The sequence below is a fragment of the Tachysurus fulvidraco genome, chromosome 13, assembly GCF_022655615.1.
Source record: "Tachysurus fulvidraco isolate hzauxx_2018 chromosome 13, HZAU_PFXX_2.0, whole genome shotgun sequence".
Taxonomy (NCBI): Eukaryota; Metazoa; Chordata; class Actinopteri; order Siluriformes; family Bagridae; genus Tachysurus; species Tachysurus fulvidraco.
In genome coordinates, this window is record NC_062530.1 from 18,556,175 (window position 1) to 18,580,457 (window position 24,283).

A 24,283-nucleotide genomic window follows, 5' to 3' on the forward strand; every position below is an offset into this window, starting at 1 on the left:
AGCGTTTCATGATATGTTATAAAACTAGTCATAAAATTAGACCTTGGCATAAAGCTCCCACAATGCAGCAGAGTTAAATGACAGTTCTTTAATAAATGTCTAGAAAACTTTAAAGCAGCCCTTTATATTTCCATCTTCTGAATGCACAACAAAGAAATAATGCACAGAAGCAGTCTTCTGTGGAGGATTACTGTATGCTCTCTTATGTACTCTCTCAGCAGCTACAGTGCACTGATCATGCAGGTGCATGCTGTAAGATAACAATGACCAAAAATAGAGGTGGAACAGACACGTGAGTGGCCCTACTGCGACATCCCTGCAGTTTACGTTAGTCAATCAAGTCCCTGTAGTTCCATCACACTTCTGCAAATCCCAGGCCTGCTCTCATGGGCATGTACCACAGCAATAACATTCTTCTATTTCCATCCCTCTGCAAGGACTCACCAGAGATTGGTAGATATACAGTATAGCTCGAGCTTTGTAACACAGAGGACATAGGTACTGTATAGATGACTTTTTAGCTTGTCATAATTTCCATGGAAGACAGAAAGCTAAAGAATGTAAGAGGAACTTTCTATAATACTGCAAATAATATATTGAATATTACATTTATTTGAGATTATCTGAATACAAAAGACCAGCCAAAGATTTTCTGATCTTTATCTGTCCAATTTTGGTAAAAGTGTGCAGACTGTGGCTCCAATTTCCTGCAGTCCATTGTGGTCTTTAACATGTGGTGCATTCATACATGCTATTCTGCTCACCTCAGAGCGAGTTACTTGAGTTACTGTATCCTAACTGTCAGCTCCAACCAATCTGACCATCCTCCTCTGACCTTTCCTATAAACAAGGTGTTCCCACCTGCAGCACTGCTGCTCACTGGATGTTTTTGTTTCTGTGTAAACTCTAGAGACTGTTGTGTATGAAAATCCCAGGAGATCAGCAGTTTGTAAATACTCCAACCAGCCAACCTGGCACCAACAACCATGCCAAGGTCAAAGCCAATGAAATCATATTTTGAATATTAACAGATCTTGACCTCTATTTCCATGTATTTAGTTACTTCTTCTAGTGTCACATGATTTGATTCTAGGAGGTGTTCCTAATAAATGGCCGGTGAGTGTATAAACAAGCTTTAATGGTTTTAGACAAAAGGTCAAACCGATATCATTATAACATTTTACGTAAGGTAATTGACTGAAATTCTCAAATGTAGCAAATCAAATTTTAAAATCCTAAATAGCTTGTAGATAATAGTGTAGAAATCACAAAACACAATCATCACAAAAATGACTAGAATAAATCCCCATTCAATTACGTGTCAGGAATGTGTTATACTTTTGTGGCGGCTTTTTTTTTTTTTTCATTTTCCCATCCTAGCTGTCATGATGGAGTTATTTTTTCCATCAAATATGATCAAAATACAGTAAGTAAAAATGTCCTCAATGCTGAACAGGATACAATCTGCTTTCAATCTTGCCAAAGCGGGTCACCCAGTAATGCTGATTTTCACCTGCTGCATTTTCTACTTGCAATTTGAGATTCAGTCAACAGCATGTTCAAATTGAGCTCATCAGCAGCACAGGAGGTGTGAAGACAACTGGGCTTTTTGCTGTATGATGGCACTCCAGTCCCCATTAACAGTGCTGTCTGCAGTATAAACCTGGCACATCCAGCTGGGAGCTCATTTACAGTGCAGGGTGGATCTCGGATAAATTAGAGTAGATTACAATATTAGTTCTATTATCAGACTATTGCTACGGAAAGGGCTGAATGTAGCAGGTTTCTCAGGGAGGTGTGAGCCCTTCATATGATTAACATCTGTGATGGATGTGCTGTCCAAGAGGCCTCAATTAAGCAATAACAGCTCCAAAGACAAAGAAAGTCAATCTGGCCACATAACTGCTGGGCTGCAGTGTCAGCTGTTCACAGACTGATGTGGAGTCCTGGCGTGTCGTGGCAGTACGTGTTAGCACACAGGAGGACAGTGAAACTTTAGTATTCACAGTTAACATGGCTGTGAATACTATAGTCCTGTAGGTTGGGTGTATATCTGCATCACTACGTGAATAATGTCTTAATGATTGACGATCCTAAACACAATGGAGGAAAGATTTCATCTCAGGAGACAGGACGCATCGCAAACCAACGAGGAATGTAACTTAACCTGAACCGATTGAAGAACAGGAGAAATACTGAGACATGGTGGAAAAGAATGAAAAATACATAGAGAGTTTGTGGCCTTTGGTAGCATCACGAGCTGTTGAAACAGCTGATTAGACAAACAGATGGGCTCAGTGTCACATTCTCACATTTTATTAACAGATCTGTGTGAAGTCATCCTCTCTGCCATATCACTGCAAATCCACTTAGAAATTAAGGAACCTTATCTTGCTTATTAAACTATACCTACTTCTCACATCTCACTGGAAAGTAGTCCTTAACTGCAAGAAGAATACGCTCTACTTTGAACCTCTTAAAACAACCACAGCAGCATGGAAACTAGTGAGCAACACAGGAAACGACACAGCCAAGATTATACAGAGATCCAGCATGAGTGCTGTCTGATTGCCTCATATTAACCCACATTTAGCCCAGTTGGCTTTAAAGCACATTCCTCAGCCGAGCCAAATCAACTAAATTATATCTTATCATATCAGCGCTTCGGATGAGTTGATGATATTTTAGAGCTTTTTAAAAAAAATAAAAATAGACCATATGTTCTTACATAGATTCTGTTCCTCCAGCCATGCATCATTCTTAAATAGAATATTAATCGCTACTGTAATTTTTTCTTTCTCTCAAAAGGTACAATTGCTCAACCTATAGTGTGTATAGCATCTGTCTTTTACTCAGGCAGGTGTATGTGTTGCACCTTTAAAGTGTCATTATAGAGGTATTTATAGGTTGAACAGTTGTGCATACGGGAGAACTCCACCCTTAAACACAATAAATACAGTATGCTTATACTAAACTATAGTAATAGCAAACACTCAGCTCACCTAGTTAACCATCAAACAGGTAATATGCACAATGACATTGCTCGTCATTTCAAAAGCATGACAACTTATTAGCATGAATGTTTTAAACAATTTCTGTTTGAACAGAATGTACAGATAGAGATCTGGACACACTAAAAGATTAAATAAATGCTGATGCTTTGTTCTGTTTAAACAGAAATGAAGCATGGGCTGATTCCTACTGGCAACACTATCAGCAGGTAGTCGCATGGCATTGTAAGAAACTGATAACTAAAGAGAAAACATGATGAAAGAAGGTAAAATATAATTGCAAAATAAATCCTGGGTGCCATGACGATTAAGCCGTTTGTATATACAGGATGTCTGGTGGATTTTTACTTTAAATTATGTACCTTAAATCATTTTAAAGGTGTGCTATTTCCCCCTTACAGGTAAAAAAATGTGTCATTGCTCAAGCAACAGGAAGAAGATGATTTTTTTTTCCTTCTGAGAATGCAAAAGCTTCATTATCTCATCTGGTGTGACAACTGCAATAAAACACACACACACACACACACACACACACACACACACACACACACACACACACACACACACACACACACACACACACACACACACACACACACACACACACACACACACACACACACACAAGAAGGATGTTGGTTGTATGTGCATAGACATGAAATTATAACACCTACACCATTTTACTAGCCAGTAACTGGAGACGGTTCAGCTGAGGCTCATCCCTGTTTCACACATATTAAATTCACATATGATTAGGGAGATTGGTCCTGTCTGTGCTACTTCTAACATGAACCACAAAAGCAACCTACATCAGTGGTAAAATCAACTCATTTGATCACTGCAGACATAAAGGGAGCTTGCGGTTGCTTCATTCCGTCATGGAGCCGTTCCAGCTCCTTTTCCACTCAGAACGTTTTCATCCATTTCATTAGCCCGTGTGGTTTGTAGTTTAGAAGTGCATGGCATGTTTGACAAGAACAGTTTCAATGACACCAGGCTCTGATTTTACAGTGCCACAAAGTTTCAAATCCAGAGACTAATCCTCTAATGTGGCTTATTTCTGCTCTGGAGGCGTGCCAGAAAAGCCCATCAACACTGCCTATCCTAAATACTGTCTATTTTTTAACCTCAGAGTCATGGATGTCCTCATGCAGGAGGGTTTCATCCACTGATATAAATCTTCATTTGTAAGATGACAGCATAACAGGCCTTTACATAACTAACCTCCTTTAGTCCAATGTGAATAGTAGCTGTGCTTTTGCCAGCAGACAGGAATTTACTTGTTCTGAATGACCGAATGGGTGCAGGGATGCAAAATGCTGGAACAGAAACATCTGAAGCCCGTAATAAAGAGCTGAACTGCATAAAAACATACTACAAAGCTCCAAGAACACTCATAAAACTCTTAAATGTAAGACGTTTCTGACACAGACATTCAGGAGATGACACACTATTTGACACACTTCAATTACAAAAGAAAGTAGTGTTTTTCAAACCTCTAATAGAAAAAAGTATATATTAACTTCCAGGGCAGATAAAATTAAAGAAATGCCAAATTGTTGTACTCACAGTGGCCTTTTAGGCATGTAGTTAATTATTGAAAGGCTCAAAATGACATTTTATTCTCTAAAGATCGATAGGCTGTCCTTCAGATTTGTGTAAAATGAGCACTAAACTAGCAGTGAAACAAGCTGAAACTAGTCACAACATGCACCAGACCAAAATGATTAAATCTTGATTTCAAATGATTCCATTCCATTAACTCTGCACTACAGCAACATCTTTGGTGTGTAACATATGAACCAAAAGTAATAACTCAAATTGCAAAATTGGTTCGAAGTGAATTAAGTCTTAAAATCTACTAAGATTATAGAAAATTATTTTCCTCCCAATAAGTCTCATTTTATTCACTTTGTTTGCATTTGCAAGCTATAATTATTTGTTTATGAATCTTACAATTATTTTAATACCTTTGGCACAGGACAGTCATACAGAACAACACAGTGGGAAGCTCTCGCTTCTAGAGAGCCTGCTGGTCAGTTTTACTATATGGCAGACTATTACAAGCTCATTACTGAAGTTGAAATTATGCCTAAGATAAATGCATAGCTTATTGGGCAGCTCTAGAAGTTTACTGAAATCATTTCCCACTGCAGCATCCATGCATCACTGTAACCATAACCCCTTCGGAAATGCTGCCCAGACTCATACGCCATTAGTTCATGACTGTTTTTGGAACATATAAATCACCTCCCAGCCACTACAATTTAATATTAGTCTATACACTGATTGTCTTCATTTTTATTATACAAGTGTTGCTCCTCTCAATCCAAAATGGTTATGGTGACATACAGCACAACTCAGGGATATCTACCTAAAATGTCTAAAACAAAAAAGTCTAATCAAAATTAAAAGATTATAGATTGATTATACAAATGAAATCATAAGTTATAGCAACTTATTATATAATATATAAATTTAGACCTAAGCATCATAATTAATGCAGGAGAAATGGTATCTGTAATCATTTTTTCTACATCAAGGTAAATAATTAATTTTAATAAAAAGTTTTATCATTTATGCATGAACAGGTTAAAACAGGTTTCAGTGAGTGAAGCCTGTATTCATATTCAGTGTGAACCATCAGCAAACCTCGTAGCACTACACATAAGAAGATCTTTAGGGCCTTTAGAAACCTGCTACTTGTGAGTGAAAAACCAGGTAACTCTCTGATGGAGTTAACTAAACTATAAATTTAAACTTCAAACAAGTTACAATTGGAAATTAAATGGAAATTTAGTGTTACTATAATTGTGTGAGTAACTTAACTCACCAGTACAGAAGAACCAAGAAGAGAAGGAAAAGGCAGACAGACACAGAGAATCCACATGGCTCAGCTCCAAACATTGTCAGCATATCTGTGGCCAAATACATAAACATGTTTAATACACAACCCTACGGTGGCCGAGAAGTGCAAAACACATTAACAGATCTGAAAACAAATGAACAAATCAAAAAACACATCAACAAATCTGAAAACACAACGACAATTCAGACAACCCGGAAACGGTAGGTATCATCTGTGAATGGAAACTTACCGATATACAGGTATGGAATCTTATGTGTAATGTGTAAAGTTCTCCGTTTAAATATAACATAATTAATCCACAGTAATCCATTCCATCCGTCCAATCCAAAAAACTTTGCGTATAGTGAAACAGAGATATTAAGCAATCAGAGATATTGTTGACATTTGTTGCATTCCCACTTATTAATGTAATAAATTCACTCAATATCCACAAGCACCATACATGAATCTACTGTAAACAACCCACATTCTAAGACACATAATTTGGAGAAGTTTCTAACGTCTGGAATAGTTATAGCACCATTAAAATAGAAAGACAAACAGATTTCACACTGATTACTGAGCAAATTTGGAAATGTTTAGATTTGAGAAAGCAGAGTAAGCTATTAGCCCCAGAATCATGAACTGAGGTTAAACAAGTTCAGCAACACATCCATAAATAAACTTATGATGACGGAAATAAACCTATAAAGTATCATTATAATAAACCTGCATGAACACATGCCTCAGTACAAAGAAAGTATTCAACATGTAAACCTCCATCAGAATAATACAGTATATAATATTACTGAAGGAGAGTGTTGTGGTTACCAAGTTGCATAAGTAAATTATGGTTCCTGGCACTTCTTCAGCTTGTTCTTATCCTCCTTAGATATACACTCTGCTGTTGGGTGTTTTTTCTTCTTTAAATTTGATATCTGTATCTTGTAGCACTGGGCTATTGCAGGCTGTAACAATGTTCTCCTATGATGACCCAAGTTCTCATGGGGGCATGGGCGTAAATCCTGGCAGGGACGGAGGGGACACACACACCCCACGCCAGGATTGTCTCCCCCCCCCCAATAAACAAACAAACAAACAAACAAACAAACAAATAAATTGGAAAAATATTGTCTCCTAAATACTCTCTATTGTGAAAAATATATGTATGTATACCTAAATAATTGTGAAAGTAGAAAGTATTTTGACCCACTGCCTGCTTTCCCAGGTCATCTCACCTACTCTGCACACACGAGTCAGGTGTGTGGCTGCGGCTCAGTTAATGTTTAACTCCATTAAGTAGGGGATTTTATTCACTTTAAATAAAGCGATTCTCTTTAATGTAGTTGATGCAGACTCATTCATAAATTAGTTGCGGCAAAAATGCTGATTACCGATGTAATTTTCCATGAATCTGCTATACAGTGATCCCTCGTTTAACGCGGTTAATGGGGACCCCTCACGATAGTTGAAAATCCGCGAAGTAGGATTGGCCCTAAATTTGACCTTTTCACTGATGGTCATCATCTTCCTCTTCGGCTCACTACTGGAATCTTTCGCAGGGGCACGGCGCTTAGGAGGCATTGTAAGGGCTTAACGAAAAGTTAATTTCTAACACAATACGCGAGACACAGTTGACAGCGTGAACAAGAGTGGTGAAATACAACAAGGGAAGAAGCTGAGAGAGGATGCGATAATGCGCAGCCAATCAGCTCAGATCTCGCGCCGGGAACCAATCATGTGCCCTGTCTGAGTGACCGTGGGTATTCACAAAGCCTCTGAGAGAGTTTCTCACTTCTGGCATCCTGGGAAACTGTTTTTATTTATACTTTTCGATTAATATTTTTGAAAAATCAGCGATGCACTGAGGCCGCGAAACTTGAACCGCGAAGTGGCGAGGGATTACTGTATTAGCGATTAAAATATTACTTATGTATTTAACGTTAGCTTGTTTACAATAGCTTGTTGCATAGTGCACTGCAACTAATTAATGCCAAAGCCATCGAGAAAAACTTTGAAAATAACCATAATGACGCAGTCTCCATGCTACAATAATAATGATAAAAGCACTGTGGGGAAATGTCTTATAAGTACAATTAAACTGTATTATTTGTGTCCCCCTTCAAAAATTGCTCATGAGAAATTTTATATTTATTGTCCCCCCTTACTATTAAATGAAATTTACGCCCATGCATGAGGGTGTAGTGCTTACTGATAAGAGAATGCCTTAAAATACTATCATGCAAGAGCTCCATCTGATTTCAGTCTTCATGAATCCATTCTGAAGTTTTACACTTTATATGGCTGTACACAGTACACAGACAACCTCAACAATCTCAAGAAGCACAATTTTGAGAGCGGAGATAAAAGTGTAGTTTTATGGTTTAATTAGATTTTTCACAGCAAGCTAAGGGATGGTGTTGCACAGTAAAGAATTATTAAACGAACGCCACTTCAAAGAAACATCTGGATGAAGTATGTGTGTTTTAATAATAGCATAATACTTTAGCACAACACATCTAGCTTGGTTTTACAGACACCACACACACCACACCCCGGATATAGGAAACTACTTACAGATACATACAGATGAGAGACTAATTAAAGAAAAAAACAGCATTAAGTGTCTTAGCTAGGTGGTCGGGCACAGCAAGTTTCCAGAACAGTGTCCTTGCTCCTTGGCTCAGATTATAACAGTCTCTGGAACTCTATTGGAAAAATGAACGGCATTCCCTTAGTATTTTAACTAAGGACTGTATTTATATAATTATATACTTAATTTGGGTTCAGATCTAGTGACTGTGATGAATGTATGCTATGATATTCACATCATTATCATCTTTATCAGTGTTGCTGGGGTTTTTAATCACCTTAGTGGCACTGTTGGGTTGAGAAACAACCTGCCACCCAGAAAGATCCAGCTAACAGTGGTGCTGTGATTAGAAACTGACCCCGACAATGATGAAAGGTTAGAAGGCTACCGGATTAACAAACTGTGCACAGGCAATTATTAAATCATAGCACCAGACAGATTGCAGTAATAACTGTAGTTACAAAGTGAACTGAACTACCTGTCACACGTCTGCTCAAAGAAGCTATTTCTTCCTTTTGGAATAATAATACAGACATTAACAGTAGGAAATAGCACATATGGCCATGTCCAAGAAAAGTGTTGAAGAAAACTAACCTATTTTAAACTTGAACATCGCAGTGTTCCCAGTGAAGCCCTGACAATTCTTGACATCATCTCAACCAGCTTTATGAAATGAGCTGTTCTCCTCACTGATCTTTTAGTTTTAGAATGGAATTTATTTTTATTAAGTAAAAACTACACATTAAAAAATACATTTAGATTCATACATTTACATTCATGCATTTATGAATTGGCATTAAATATATTTTATATACTGTCCTATGAACAAATATCTATCTATACAAATATGTATTTAACACTATTTCAAATATATATTCATTTACATTTCTGGTATTTAGGAGACACCCTTTTCCAGAGTGACATACAATTTATTTCAATTATTACAACTGAGGATTAAGGCCCAGCAGTGTTAGCTTGGTGGACCTGGGATTCGAACCCATGACCTTCCAATCAGTAGCCCAACACTAACTTAACCACTGAGCTCCCACAGCAGTTTGCTCAGACCATTGACTTTAAATGAACTGTATATGATAGGTGCACCCAAATCTGGGCATGCATGTTTCTGCATCGTAATAAACGTGATCGTCAGACCAAATAAACTGCAGTTCCCTACACACGTGCAGTAGACAGGAAAAAATGTGACGACTTCCACACTTCAGCTAATGCACTGTAAAAGGGAAGTGGGTGCCGTAGCTAGTTTAGCTAAAAAAAATATCGTATTAAAGTTTATTTCTATTACACGTCACACATATTCTTTTCAGTTGGAGTTGGTGCATTTAAAAAGGCTTTATTTTACAGAATTTTCTGGTCGGATTTTACGTTCATGTAGCTAATCTACAATAAATCCTATTGATAAATCATAACGCTATCTAAGCGTCTGTGTAAGACTCTGATAGGCCCGGATTTTTAGCGCGTTATGTATTTACTAGCAAAAATTACAGCCTATTATTAATATTTTTTTAATTTATTTATTTCAATCAAGGACTGATGTGTTGCGTGTCTCTGTCACTTTTAAAGCAGTTTGGAGTAGATCTGTCTCCACTAAGACTAGACTGGTAATAATGTTGACGTTTCAGCACTTCTGACATCTGCAAAACGTCTGGAAATAATTTCACGGTGTACCAATGAAATTACACCCAGCGGACTGTGATTTGTTTAATCCATTTTCATAGCACTGTTATTTTATTTGTTCCATCCAAGCGAGGTTGTAAACAAAGACAAAGAGACTAGCTGCATTTTGGTTAAAATAATTTCAGAGTTTACTAATTCAACCTATAGGCGTTTATAAACATGTCACTTTCATTCATGCAGTGAAATCGCAGTAGTAGTAATGAAATCCAGTCAAAACACTGAACAGCTGCAGTATAGAGCACTTCAGTGCTGAATCCTACAAAGCATTAACTTATGCCATAATAATATTGCACTGTATATAGAATAAATCTCCCTAATGAATACACACCTATAGAATAATAGTCACAAACACTAAGGAGTTTTATTCTATAGTTGTGTATTCATTAGTGACTATTATTCTATAGTTGTGTATTTATTAGGGAGTTTTATTCTATAGTTGTGTATTCATTAGAGACTATTATTCTATAGTTGTGTATTTATTAGGAGTTTTATTCTATAGTTGTGTATTCATTAGGAGTTTTATTCTATAGTTGTGTATTCATTATTGAGTTTTATTCTATAGTTGTGTATTTATTAGGAGTATTATTCTATAGTTGTGTATTTATTAGGAGTTTTATTCTATAGTTGTGTATTCATTAGGAGTTTTATTCAGGGATTATTGATTAGGTGTTATTTAGCCTAATACTGTGTTCTGAATGGATTTTATTACAACATTAATTAAAGTAATTAAGTAATATGTTTACGTATAAATACCTACAGGTTGCTTTAGTAACTGAAATAAAATACTATAGACTACAGATATAGAAATTTAATCAGCAACTACTGATCAATGAGGTATAAATTATTGTGTACGAAGATAACGCACAAGATTCTTTGAAGAATTTTATCATAGATGGATTTTTGTGTTTCCATCATAAATTTAGTTGAATGAACTTTTTTGAAACAGGAAGCCCATGATCAGTGCTAATTGTTAATATTAATGCTTATGTCCCACTTACTACTACTGTCTATATGTCTTATTAAAGTGATCATCTTATCAAGCTCTTTGTGAGTAACTTCTGTGTTTGTCTGGGATTTAGAGACAAACTACATTTGGAAGTCTGAAAGCCAACAGTATCAAATTAGATGCTGTCTGTGAAACTCGAATCTTTAGTTTACAAAAACAAGTCTATCAGCTAAATAGTGCTGTCCTGAATCCACATGTGCCGTTCTCTGGTCAATACAAGCTCCCGTGGAGTAAAGACAGTACAGTACATGCCCAGTTGGATTAATCTGCTTTCTATAAGTCATGTCTGGATCATGAGCGCCAATGACGCCGCTGGATTTTCACAGAATGACCGAGAGAGGAATCAGATTACAGATGTGCATCATCTCTCATTGACACTTCATTACTAAAACGATATGTTTAATTACATCTCTGTCTGCTAACAAATTGGTAAATAAAGAGCAACAATGTCGTCTTGTTGCATCTAATGTAAAATTCTCTGGTTATATCTCTGACCAAAAAAAATCAATAAAATAAAATAAATTAATAAATAAAAACATATCGACCAAACATGCGGCCACAGTGTGAGAATATTTGTGACTATAGCTAACTTATATACTGTCTAAAGGAAGGAAGGAAGAAACAATACAAAAGTTATTACAAGTACTCTTTTTTAAAAAGTAAGCACTTTTCTATTCTTTCAATTTACCTACATTAGGGATTAGTATTTTGATAATAAAAATCGGAACTGAGAAACTGAACAACAGTATAGTAGCAATAATAATAATAATAATAATAATAATAATAATAATAAAATATTAATTAGTTCGTTAATTAATTAATTAATTAAATGATAATCATAATAATTATAATAATAAATATAAAACAAGTATAAAGTTATTTTTATACTTTTCCGTTTTTGTCTACACATTTTAACTTAAACAGTGGGATTTATATTTTTATTTCATATCAACAAACTACTTTTTACATGACATACTGTTAAAGGAAACATCATAAACTGTTGTTGTGTTACAATACAAGTACAAAGCTACTTTTGTCTTAGATCCACCAAAACTACATTACCCAGAAGCACCTTGTCATCAACAAACACTACTAGGCGCTGGTAAAGACAGAGGTAAGCGTTCTGCAGCCTATAGAATAAAACTAACTAGTGAATACACAACTATAGAATAAAACTAACTAGTGAATACACAACTATAGAATAAAACTAACTAGTGAATACACAACTATAGAATAAAACTAACTAGTGAATACACAACTATAGAATAAAACTCCTAATGAATACACAACTATAGAATGAAACTCCTAATGAATACACAACTATAGAATAAAACTCCTAATGAATACACAACTATAGAATAAAACTAACTAATGAATACACAACTATAGAATAAAACTAAATAATGAATACACAACTATAGAATAAAACTCCTAATGAATACACAACTATAGAATGAAACTCCTAATGAATACACAACTACAGAATAAAACTCACTAATGAACACACAACTGGGGGCACGGTGGCTTAGTGGTTAGCATGTTCGCCTCACACCTCCAGGGTCGGTTCGATTCCCGCCTCCTGTGTGTGTGTGTGTGTGTGTGTGTGTGTGTGTGTGTGTGTGTGTGTGTGTGTGTGTGTGTGTGTGTGTGTGTGCCCTGCGATGGATTGGCACTCCGTCCAGGGTGTATCCTGCCTTGATGCCCGATGACGCCTGAGAAGTTTGGATAAGGGGTAGAAAATGAGAGCGTGAGAGAGAACACACAACTATATACATATATATATATATAATACTCCTAATGAATACACAACTACAGAATAACACTCACTAATGAATACACAACTATAGAATAAAACTCCTAATGAATACACAACTATAGAATAATACTCACTAATGAATACACAACTATAGGATAATACTCACTAATGAATACACAACTATAGAATAAAACTCCGAATGAATACACAACTATAGAATAACACTCACTAATGAATACACAACTATAGAATAACACTCACTAATGAATACACAACTATAGAATAACACTCACTAATGAATACACAACTATAGAATAACACTCACTAATGAATACACAACTACAGAATAATACTCACTAATGAATACACAACTATAGAATAACACTCACTAATGAATACACAACTATAGAATAACACTCACTAATGAATACACAACTATAGAATAACACTCACTAATGAATACACAACTACAGAATAACACTCACTAATGAATACACAACTACAGAATAATACTCACTAATGAATACACAACTATAGAATAACACTCACTAATGAATACACAACTATAGAATAACACTCACTAATGAATACACAACTATAGAATAACACTCACTAATGAATACACAACTATAGAATAACACTCACTAATGAATACACAACTACAGAATAATACTCACTAATGAATACACAACTATAGAATAACACTCACTAATGAATACACAACTATAGAATAACACTCACTAATGAATACACAACTATAGAATAACACTCACTAATGAATACACAACTATAGAATAACACTCACTAATGAATACACAACTATAGAATAACACTCACTAATGAATACACAACTATAGAATAACACTCACTAATGAATACACAACTACAGAATAATACTCACTAATGAATACACAACTATAGAATAACACTCACTAATGAATACACAACTATAGAATAACACTCACTAATGAATACACAACTATAGAATAACACTCACTAATGAATACACAACTATAGAATAACACTCACTAATGAATACACAACTACAGAATAATACTCACTAATGAATACACAACTATAGAATAACACTCACTAATGAATACACAACTATAGAATAACACTCACTAATGAATACACAACTATAGAATAACACTCACTAATGAATACACAACTACAGAATAACACTCACTAATGAATACACAACTATAGAATAAAACTCCTAATGAACACACAACTATTTCTACACCCTATAGGTAATGGACTGTAATAAGAATAGCCTACTAAAGACCTGGGTTGTGTGACGGAAGCCTGTGGTTGTGGTCTATAAAGTGCACTTGTAGGATTTAAAGCAGTATTTATTCTGTATAAAAACAAATGCCTACAAATGAAAACTTCCCAATCTGACATGCGCACGTGTATGTAAAGGTCTCGGGAGACTATTACCGGAAGAAAGACTTTACTGTTGAATAATTAGTGTTTCTCTAAAGTAAAGTTAAGGATTACATTATAAATTATTACCCTATATAAGGATAAATGACAGCAGTTCATAGGACTAAGGCTGCAGAACGCTTACCTCTGTCTTTAACAACGCCCATTAGTGTTTGTTGACGACAAGGTGCTTCTGGGTAATGTTGTTTTTGTGGATGTAAGACAAAAGTCTACAGTTACGAAGCTTTGTACTTGTATTGTAACACAACAACAGTTTATGATGTTTCCTTTAACAGTATATCATGTAAAAAGTAGTTTGTTGATATGAAATAAAAATATAAATCACATTGTTTAAGTTAAAAAATGTAGGCAAAAACGGACAAGTATAATAATAATAATAATAATAATAATAATAATGATGATGATGATGATGATGATGATGATGATGATACTAATAATAGTAATACTACTACTACTACTACTACTACTACTACTACTACTACTAATAATAATAATAATAATAATAATATAATATTATTGTTATTATTATAGCAAAAGCCATTAAACTAGTATGTTAATATTTTAATTGTTGTATATATTTTGTATTATTATTATTATTATACAGCAATTAAAGTAGTATAATATTTTAATTGTTTTATATTTATTATTAGTTGGTGCAGTCTATAGTAACAAAATCTATCACTAATAATAAACAGATTTAAAGTATGTAGATCCTTAACCAAACTTTTCATGATTGATTATAAAATGTTTTGCAAGAATAATTTGTTATTCAACACCCACAGTGTCAGTGTTTTGTTGTTGTTGTTTTTTAGAAGAGATCTTTTGGCTTGCTGTTTTATTGGTAACATATCTATTATTCTATCATTATTCTATTATTTCTGCTGTTTTTGTTATCATTTTACATCAATCTGCTTGGAGAATGTATTGATTTAATAATTAGACTAGTGAACAATATGCTTTAAAATAAATAACTGAGGATGTAGCATTTTTTGGATAAAGGGTTAATGGACATGCAAATAGTGTTGGATGTGTTAAGAGATTTCTGCATGCAACATGTGTTTTAGGAGGTAAAACAGCTGTTTTAGGAGGCAGGAGGCAGGAGGCCCTCAGATCGATTGCATAGGTGTTTGATTAGCTCTCAGGCTCGGCTCAACTCGTTTCGCTCCGATTCTCTCACCATTGCAACTTTTGCAGGCGCTCCGCAGACATGCCCAGTGCACACTGAAGCCGCAACCTGCAATCCGGCTCAGTCTCGGAGCCTCACCGACTGCTCACATCTCATCCGTATCAGGCCAAGTTGCACGGACCCATTCTTCAGAAATCCGGCTACACAATTGCAGTTGTGGATGTGATATATCCTCTCTCTCTCTCTCTCTCTCTCTCTCTCTCTCTCTCTCTCTCTCTCTCTCTCTCTCTCTCTCTGTTCTTTTCTTTTCCCCGATGAACTGGCTCAGTAATGTTGGAGACGGCGATTCTGTCAGCGGCTCAAGATGGCAGATTTTTTACTGAGTTCTGAACTGAAGCATCTCTTCACATTTTTGCCATGAATAGCAGAAACCCTTGCACCGATGGCCCCTGTATACGAAGGTAAGACACAGCAATAATGATCTGATCTTGGAGAGAAAACATGCGGATGATTTGTGCCAGTGTGTGTATTCGCCTCTGTCCAAACACGGGGCTTTTTCCTCTTTGGGTATCAGTGAGAATAAATCATTCTCATGATGAGTGGACTTTATGTAGATGGTTAGATTCGGATGTTTGTCTCTTGTTTCTTCTTTTACTGATGAATTATTGTTAAACATTGTCCATGGACAGTGTTGATCTCTGTACGTGCCTGTAGTGTCCGATCCGCGCGCACTGCTGCGTCTCTCTCTCTCTTTCTCCCTCTCTCTCTCTGTTCGTGTGCGTTTGTCTTTGAGTTTAAATGTTTCAAAGACACTGATATCAAAGCTGGTTAAACCAAACTGCTGTTTATACGATGCGGTTAAAATGAGATGACCCGGGTGATCAGTTAGAAAGCAAAACAGACGGAGATTAAAAAAAGAGATCCCGAAGTGGATCCCGGTCAGTGACGCGCGCAGCGGCTTGGTTACTATTAATAAATCTTTATTATTTATGCACGGTTCGGAAATGAATTTGTAGCCTGTGTATGATGTAAAGTTACATGTTACACGCCTTATGGTTGGTGTGTCAGTCAAAAGTATTGGCATATTTAATGTCCTGAATTTAAGCACCTGGTGATTAACCCGGGTGCAAAATGGCACACTAGGTTTTCAGAGCAAATCACGCCTCCTATAACCTACAGGCCTATTAGTTAAATGCATGCTTCATGTTGATCTGATCTGTTAATCCGATTAGCTATCTGTTAATCCAGCCTAAAAACTCGGCTCGAGCTTCACCATCATCAGTGTCTTGTTTTGAAGTGACAGCACCTTGATTTCAGAAAGAGCAGGAAAATCCATCATGGTCGATTCATACTGTTTTGAAGACATAAAATAAACTTTTAGTGATGGTTCGATACACAGCAGAATGAACACATCTGATGGGCAACATGCTCTTGGTGTCCTTAGTATGCACCATTCAGTTGTTCACACCTTATAACGCGTTAAAGACGTGAACGACTGAGACGGTTTGGACACTCATTTGTAATGATATCCGGATATACTGGAAAGTGGTGATTTTTGTTGTCAGTACGGGATAGGAGCTGTAATTGATTAGACACACTCCCCCTGGTGGAGAGAGATATCACACGCTTTAAATGAACATTACACACATATGCTTTTCCCTTTCATTTCCCTTGACTCTTATCTGAAGCACATCAAGTTAGACCAACACTGGTGTAGGGTGAAACCGGCTGGGGTGAAAGAGGACAGACAGACAGACAGACAGACAGACAGACAGACACACAGACAGACAGACAGATAGATAGATAGATAGATAGATAGATAGATAGATAGATAGATAGATAGATAGAGAGAGAGAGCTTTGTAAAGATATTTAATTTGAGTAGAGATTAAGATTATTTTAGAAAGAAAGAAAGAAAGAAAGAAAGAAAGTTAAATCTGCTGCATCAGTAAAAATGTATTTTAGCTGATAATTATGCATTAAAATGCATTTAAAAATATAGATAGATAGATAGATAGATAGATAGATAGATAGATAGATAGATAGATAGATAGATAGATAGATAGATAGATATTTAAGTTAAATTTAGTAGAGAATATTTTAGATTATTTTAGAATGATATAAAGAAAGATAGATAGCAACATTCAGTAGAACTTCCAGGCATGTTATCTTTTCATTTTCAGTAAAATATTGAGATGAGAGCTGAGTGTCAGCTGATATCTGACACCAATCACAGTAACTGAGCCGAGTCTCCTTGAGATCCTGTTGCTAAGCTATGTGAAATATTACAGGTTCAATGGAAAAGGCTCTGATATAATTAATGCCCTGCATTCACATGTATGATCTGTATTGTGTCAGTCACCACCACACCTTTTCCCCTCATAAAATAGCTCGGCGGATCAGATTCCAAAATATGTCGAAGCCAATTTGATAGTCGTCCAGTGTTTCAGGCAAGAATCAGCCCAGATTCCGATACTCAATATGGCATTCATGTGTCTCAAGTTATTTTTCTTCGGGAATGTTTTTTACAGAAGTCCAGAAAAAACTGTGATGTGCTTCTGAAGCTGTAGGAGGTGAATCCCGACCCCACATCTGAAGCTGTTTAGAGCACATCATTTTGTTTCAAACAGTCATACAGGTAGATTTATAGAAAGAACAGTAGACAGATATACAGGTTGGATATATTCTGCTATAGAACTGACTTCGTTGGCTGTAGTCCTTCATCATATGTGTAAGCCAAGTGCTTCTGAAGCTGTAGGAGGTGAACCAGTTCAAGATGCTTCACATGATGAGGACGTTTCCTTTGCCTTTAGCTTCCTTAAATTGATTCCCTCAGTTTAATTGCTACCATGTGAAAAAGTAACACGGTTTACAGCGTCTCTTTTAACATTATGCTTCTTGTCATAAAACTCCATTTCTAGGAACTGAACCCGTTGATTGTGATTTAAGGATATTGACTCTCTCAGACACACCCATGAGATATGATTAAATCAAAGCTGCATTGTTGGGTGCAAGTGTATTGGATATGGAAAGTCTGGTACAGCATGATCATGGCTTAGATTAAAGCCACTGCTTTGAGTTTGAAGACAGTATGCAGGCCATGGAGCCCCTCACCTTCTGACCCTCATCACACCCGTCTGTGAACATACTGCATGTTTACAGTACTGCAGGAGCCAGTGAACACACACCATGTCACATTGATCTGTATGAACAACTGGAGCTTTTGCAGATATTGCAGGGGGGGTGAAGTAAAACTGAAAATACTCATGAAACTAAACACAGAACAGAAAATTAGATGTCAGTTCTTATAATTTAGTGAACAAATAGTCCATAACAATATACATAACAATACTACTATTATTACTACTATTACTACTACTACTACTACTACTACTACTACTACTACTACTACTACTAATAATAATAATAATAATAATAATGGTAATAATAATAATAATTAGTATGTAAATCATAGATATGAACAGAATCTGTTTTAAAAGTACACATTTTACTTGTCAGTATGTGGCCTACTGGCACTTAAATATTTGCCACAGTCTGTTTTCGTCTGGCTCAGCTGTGTTTACACTCAATCGATACTTATAAAGATTTAACTCTGTCTGAATATTGTAAATGCAGGCTCAATGCATGTCTTGCAAATGAATGTTGGAGCTTCTTGAAAACCACAAAACTGTGCAGATATTTGAACATAAATCTAACATTTCAATTGAAAATGGACAATCTAATAAGAGTATAGTTACTATACTTTTATTCATCTTCGAAGATTTTACTCAGCAATGTATTATTTAATAGAACTACAGTGAAAGAAATTGGAAAGTGATGTAGTTACAAGAGAGGGAAATGAAGGTCTCTACTGAACTTAATGACGTAAATGGTTAAAAGAGACAATGCAGGAAATCTGACAGCATAACCCAGTAATCCAGTATGTACACAAAGTCTTAATGAATCATTATGGCTTCGATGCTATTTTTATGTGACTTGTACATTAACGGGTTCGTTTAAAAAAAAAATTCAGATTTCCAAACATTACTTTTCTAACATAAATAAAATGAATCAATATTGAACATACAATATTATGTAATAGAAAACGTTTCAGACAGAAGAATGAATGCTGGCTGCTAGGGATCAGCTGCAAATCAGAAGCAAGTGCAATCGTTAAAAGGTCTGAAGAACTGTGGCAGATTCTCTTAGATGTTTAAAAACCATTCCAGTGACTTTCCTTATAAAAGTGTATAATTTATTTTCTTGATCCCTGCACCCTCTCTTATTGGGAGAGACTCTGTCATTGGCTTTGATATACAACCCTTTAGGGCAGGGGTTTCCAGAAAAGGCCAGTGTGGATGCAGGTTTTCATTCCAACCCTAAAAGAAGTGACACATAGTTTTTTGAAAGCCAAAATTAGGTGGAATTGTTTAGAATAAAAACCTGCACCTACGATTGATGTGACTGATCAGACTGATAGGTCACCCATGTTTTAGAAGTTTCTACAAATGGACAAACCAAAGGACTAGAATGCTAGATGGAGATGCTGTATGAAGCACTTTTGAAGTATACAGTGCTGACTGAGGATTATGTTCTTACCATGTCTGCGTGGATTTCTTTCTATACCTTTGAACGTGTGTGGTGTCTTGTGATGTACTGGCTTTCCATTCATGGTATATTCTTTCCTTGCACCCATTGTTTTTGAAATCTACTGCATGAAGCGTGTACTGAAGATGAATGATTGAACAAATGAATGATGTTTTTTTCAGACACAGAATGTTTGATATAGTGGTTGATGTTGATATATAGGGAATTTGATTGGATTTCAAAATGCTATAATCGCATCTGGAATTTTGCATATATCTCTGGTTATTGGTTTTCTTAAACAGAGTTTCAGATGTATTACACCTGAAACAACTTGCCTAATGAAGCTTATCTGAAGTGAGAATCTGACTTATAAAGATCAATAAAATAGAGCTCCTTTAGATTCCCCCCAAAATGTGCTTAGTTGGAACCTTAATTGGTGTGTAAAAAGTAGTGTAATTGGTAGAATTTGTGGCGTTCATGTGTGAATGTTTTTGCAGGGCAATTAAAAGTCAAACAAGAGGTTCTTTGATTGTAATTGTGATTAGGAGAGGTTCTTTTTTCTTTGGTTGGTTGCTGCCTGCTTGAGTTTTTTTTTGTTTTTTTTAGAAGCGCTTCTGCTCTTTGTGCCTTTTTAGTGTGTTTCACACCTTCTTGTTATTTTAAGACAGCTGTGGCTTAATTGCTTTGGTCTCAAAGCCATCAGTCAGAATGTTTGCCGCACTGGTCAATAGTGTTGCTTTCCATCAGTGTGAGGTTTTCATGTTGGTTCAGACCCTGGATCTCAGTGTCCAGACGGAAGAGTAATCTGGCTCCATAGAAGCCCAGGAGCCTGGCCTCATAACCCATAGTGACATGTTGATAAATGCCTGTGGAGAGGAACAGGATGACTTGTCTTAAGCTTTAGAAAAGGTAATACATAGCATACAACTAGGTCAAGCAGACAGGGCTGTATGGGGCAGAGAATTTTGTAGGTTCAATCTTCTGCAATGTTGTGATTTGCAGTTTGCTCAGACTTCACCGATCATGCGTGGTATGTTACAGCTGCACTGTTTGCGCCTTTGTTTTACACAGAAATCCCTGACAGTAATTTGAATTAACACAAAGATATGATTGTGTTGATATGAGTCAAGCTGTGCAGCGCGAGTTAATTCATCATTGTTCCTGTTCATTCTACACTGGGATTTTTATTTTGCTGTACAGATTTAAAAAAAAAAAAAAAAGCTGTTTTAGGCTAGCTGACACGAGCCAACGTTTACTGTTTAAAAGTCTTCCATTCGTGGGCGCAGGAAAATCCCCACATTTCAAGGTCATGACCACACATTTATATTGTAGTCATGTAGTGATTACAAGGAAACGTTAAGACGTATGAAAGCACTGCAGACAGTTTTTCATACTGTCCACATCACTGTTCTAAAACTAACTACGCTGCAGCAGGTTGTCTTTCAGAGTTGCAGTTTCTTTGGGCATTTTCTTTCCTCCATTTTTGTAAATGGACACTCTGGCCATAGTTGAGTGTGATTAGCCTGTCGATGTCTCACTTATGGCCCTTTGAAGGCAGGGATATCTGAGCCTTTAGATATTTGAAGGGAAATGGCTCACAGGTGTGCACTGGTGCTGTTATGTTACAGAGATGGGGGTTACGTGCTACTGACACACACCTCAAACCTGAGGGGGAAAAGACTCAACCTGCACCTTTGCCTTAGAATACGCAAGAATATGAATATCCTAGTAGTAGCATTAAATGTGCATTTATATAGTATCCGTGGTGGATATTAAAATTACTTGACAAGTAGAAGCTCCAAGGTGCTGCCCAATACTATGTTTTTGGTTGTCCCAGGAAACTGAATAGGCTAGTTAGCACATTAATATACACTCTGAGTAAAGACTGAGGTTCTGCACATCATGTATTCAAGCTTGACAAAAAGTCAGCACGTCATTGTTCACTAGAGATTATAACTATTTATTTTCTCTCACATTGTTTAAACTGCATTTTGGCTGCATGTAGCAATCAGTTGAGCAACACGAATGATTTCCCTCGAACACATTTTGCGTAATGTTCATTGTTGTAGAACTTACTTATCCCTTGCAGCTGTGAATAAAACAAACGTTAGCCTTGACATGAAATGTGCTTGTCTTAAGTGGCCATTAATTTGTCTACCCCAGATTATACATTTCTAGACAAACACTTTCCAGAATTCATGTCCCAGCCCCAGTTGAGAACTGGTTCACTAGTATCGGTGAAAAGAAACCCCAGCAGAAGACGACCGGTTCATCTTCGGATCTCCTGATGAATGTTTGATGTCTTACGTCTCGATCTTTGTAGGCTGACGGGGTATGAGTTCAGCAGCTCTCTGCAGTCATCCAGAAAGACAAAAGGATCGAGCCAACCTCAAGCCAGGCTACTGTTTGTTTTTGAGTTAAAGGCCAATACCCATGATGCAGCATTTGCAGGCATGGCAGCACACACAGCTTTCCTACGTGTGATTGTGAATGTCTTTAATCGAAGGCTTTCTGCTTAGCCATACAGTGCTTCCTGATGTGGTAAGATTGCAGCAAAAGGAAGGAAGGAAGAGAAAGCATGCATGAAAGTGATCTTTTAAGGTGATTACAAATAGCCCCTTTCTTAGCTCAAGCCATCCTGGTCAGGTGGCTGTGCTTTTTTTTTATTTCAGGGTCCATACTGGCATGTTCTCTTTGATCAGATATGAGAAGATGGGTTCATGCCGGGGTCTCTCTGTGCCTCATTGTTCCGCTAGCCAAGGGAAATGAAAGGGGGTTTTGCTGCAGCCGGATTTGTTGGGCTATAATCACATGGCAATTACTCCTTCGTGAAGGGCGCCATTCACTGTGCCTTCACACCTATAGTTACTGCCACCACGACTCATATCACCAGCCACTGACTGACGAAAATGTAAACAGCAACACACAATTCCTGTGTCGTACAAAAGCCCTGCTGTTAACGGTACAGTAGTAGAAATGTAAAGATTCTTCAGGCTGTTATTTTTAGACTGCTGTTATAAATATTACAAGTTGAAACTTAGGAGTCTGCTGCGTTCCAGTTCTTCAAACATTGACCTGTTTATGAGCACTGATATAGCTGGTCAGCAAAGATTTGGCCCATTTATTTACAGACAGCTTGATGTGCAGATTTTGAGCCCAGGGATGGTGTGTGTGTGTGTGTGTGTGTGTGTGTGTGTGTGTGTGTGTGAGTGAGAGAGATGGGATAGAAATGGCAGGCCAAGATGGCTCACAGTGCTTTTGTTGCTCTTTCAGCAGATCCTCCCCTCTTTTCCCCATACCATGCCAGCTTGTTGCAGGCACATCATCATGCCCTAAATCCTATTGTTTTGCACAATATCCCTTGGCTTAGGGCTTTCAGCATGGCCGGGCCTGGCAGAACAGCCGTGCTGCTTTATTGGAACATAATTTAATATCAGGACAAGACGTGGCAGATTAGCTTTATGCATGTGCTGCACTGAAACATCCTTAAGCTTCACCTATATTGTACTGAAGGAAGGATGTTAAACTGAAAGTGCAGCAAAAAGGAAAAAAAAAAGACAGAATGCAGCCTTCAAAATACTGCATGCTCAAAGATAGAGATAAAGAGAAAGTGTGTGTGTGTGTGTGTGTGTGTGTGTGTGTGTGTGTGTGTGTGTGTGTGTGTGTGTGTGTGTGTGTGTGTGAGAGAGAGAGAGAGAGAGAGAGAGAGAGTTTCATGCTATGCTCTTGTGAGTAGGAGTGCATTGGGGAGAGTATATAAACTATATGGTTACTTGTGTGAGCAGGAAATCTGCAATCTGCTAAAATGGAAAATATGATCATTGTATGTTTCCTTAGTTCTAAACTAACGGTCAAGTGTTCCTAAATATTACACTTCTGCACAAGTTTTGTTTAATGTAACATTCAATTATGGATAATGCACATTTACTTACTTGAGATTTATTTAAAAAGTTTGACTTGGTTTATTCTAGATTTCCTTTGTACTCGTTTCAATAAAAAAGCATAAATAAATCAAGGACAGTTTAGAGCCAGATATTTCACCACTGGGCTATAAGGGCAGAAATATATCACGGAACATATGAATATAGAATTTCCACAATAATGATGTTTAGTTTGTAAAAAAAAAAAAAAACTTCCTCACAGTCAGTCATGTTTTAAATTAATATCTACCAAATAAATGACTTAACAATCATAACGGAAATGAGAAACGAAAAAA

The 24,283-nt window shown here is 36.6% G+C and overlaps 2 protein-coding genes across 4 annotated transcripts in view; one reads left to right on the plus strand and one right to left on the minus strand.

Annotated features, from left to right (window-relative positions):
- Positions 1-14,530, minus strand: part of tbxas1 (thromboxane A synthase 1 (platelet)) — a 69,929-nt gene extending 55,399 nt beyond the window's left edge. The window contains exons 1-2 of one of the 2 annotated variants that reach the window (XM_047822486.1): positions 14,480-14,530; positions 5,845-5,929 (exon numbers count right to left, since the gene is read on the minus strand). In XM_047822486.1, the coding sequence (XP_047678442.1) occupies positions 5,845-5,929; positions 14,480-14,501 (107 nt within the window). In that variant the 5' untranslated portion in view covers positions 14,502-14,530. Of the gene's footprint in view, positions 1-5,844; positions 5,930-6,690; positions 6,902-14,479 lie in introns of those variants that run through there. The other variant, XM_047822487.1, reaches the window with a different exon arrangement.
- Positions 14,531-15,726: 1,196 nt separating this feature from the next.
- Positions 15,727-24,283, plus strand: part of hipk2 (homeodomain interacting protein kinase 2) — an 86,426-nt gene continuing 77,869 nt past the window's right edge. For both annotated transcript variants that reach the window (XM_027161505.2, XM_027161506.2), the window contains exon 1: positions 15,727-15,942. In XM_027161505.2, the coding sequence (XP_027017306.1) occupies positions 15,924-15,942 (19 nt within the window). In that variant the 5' untranslated portion in view covers positions 15,727-15,923. The remainder of the gene's footprint in view (positions 15,943-24,283) is intronic.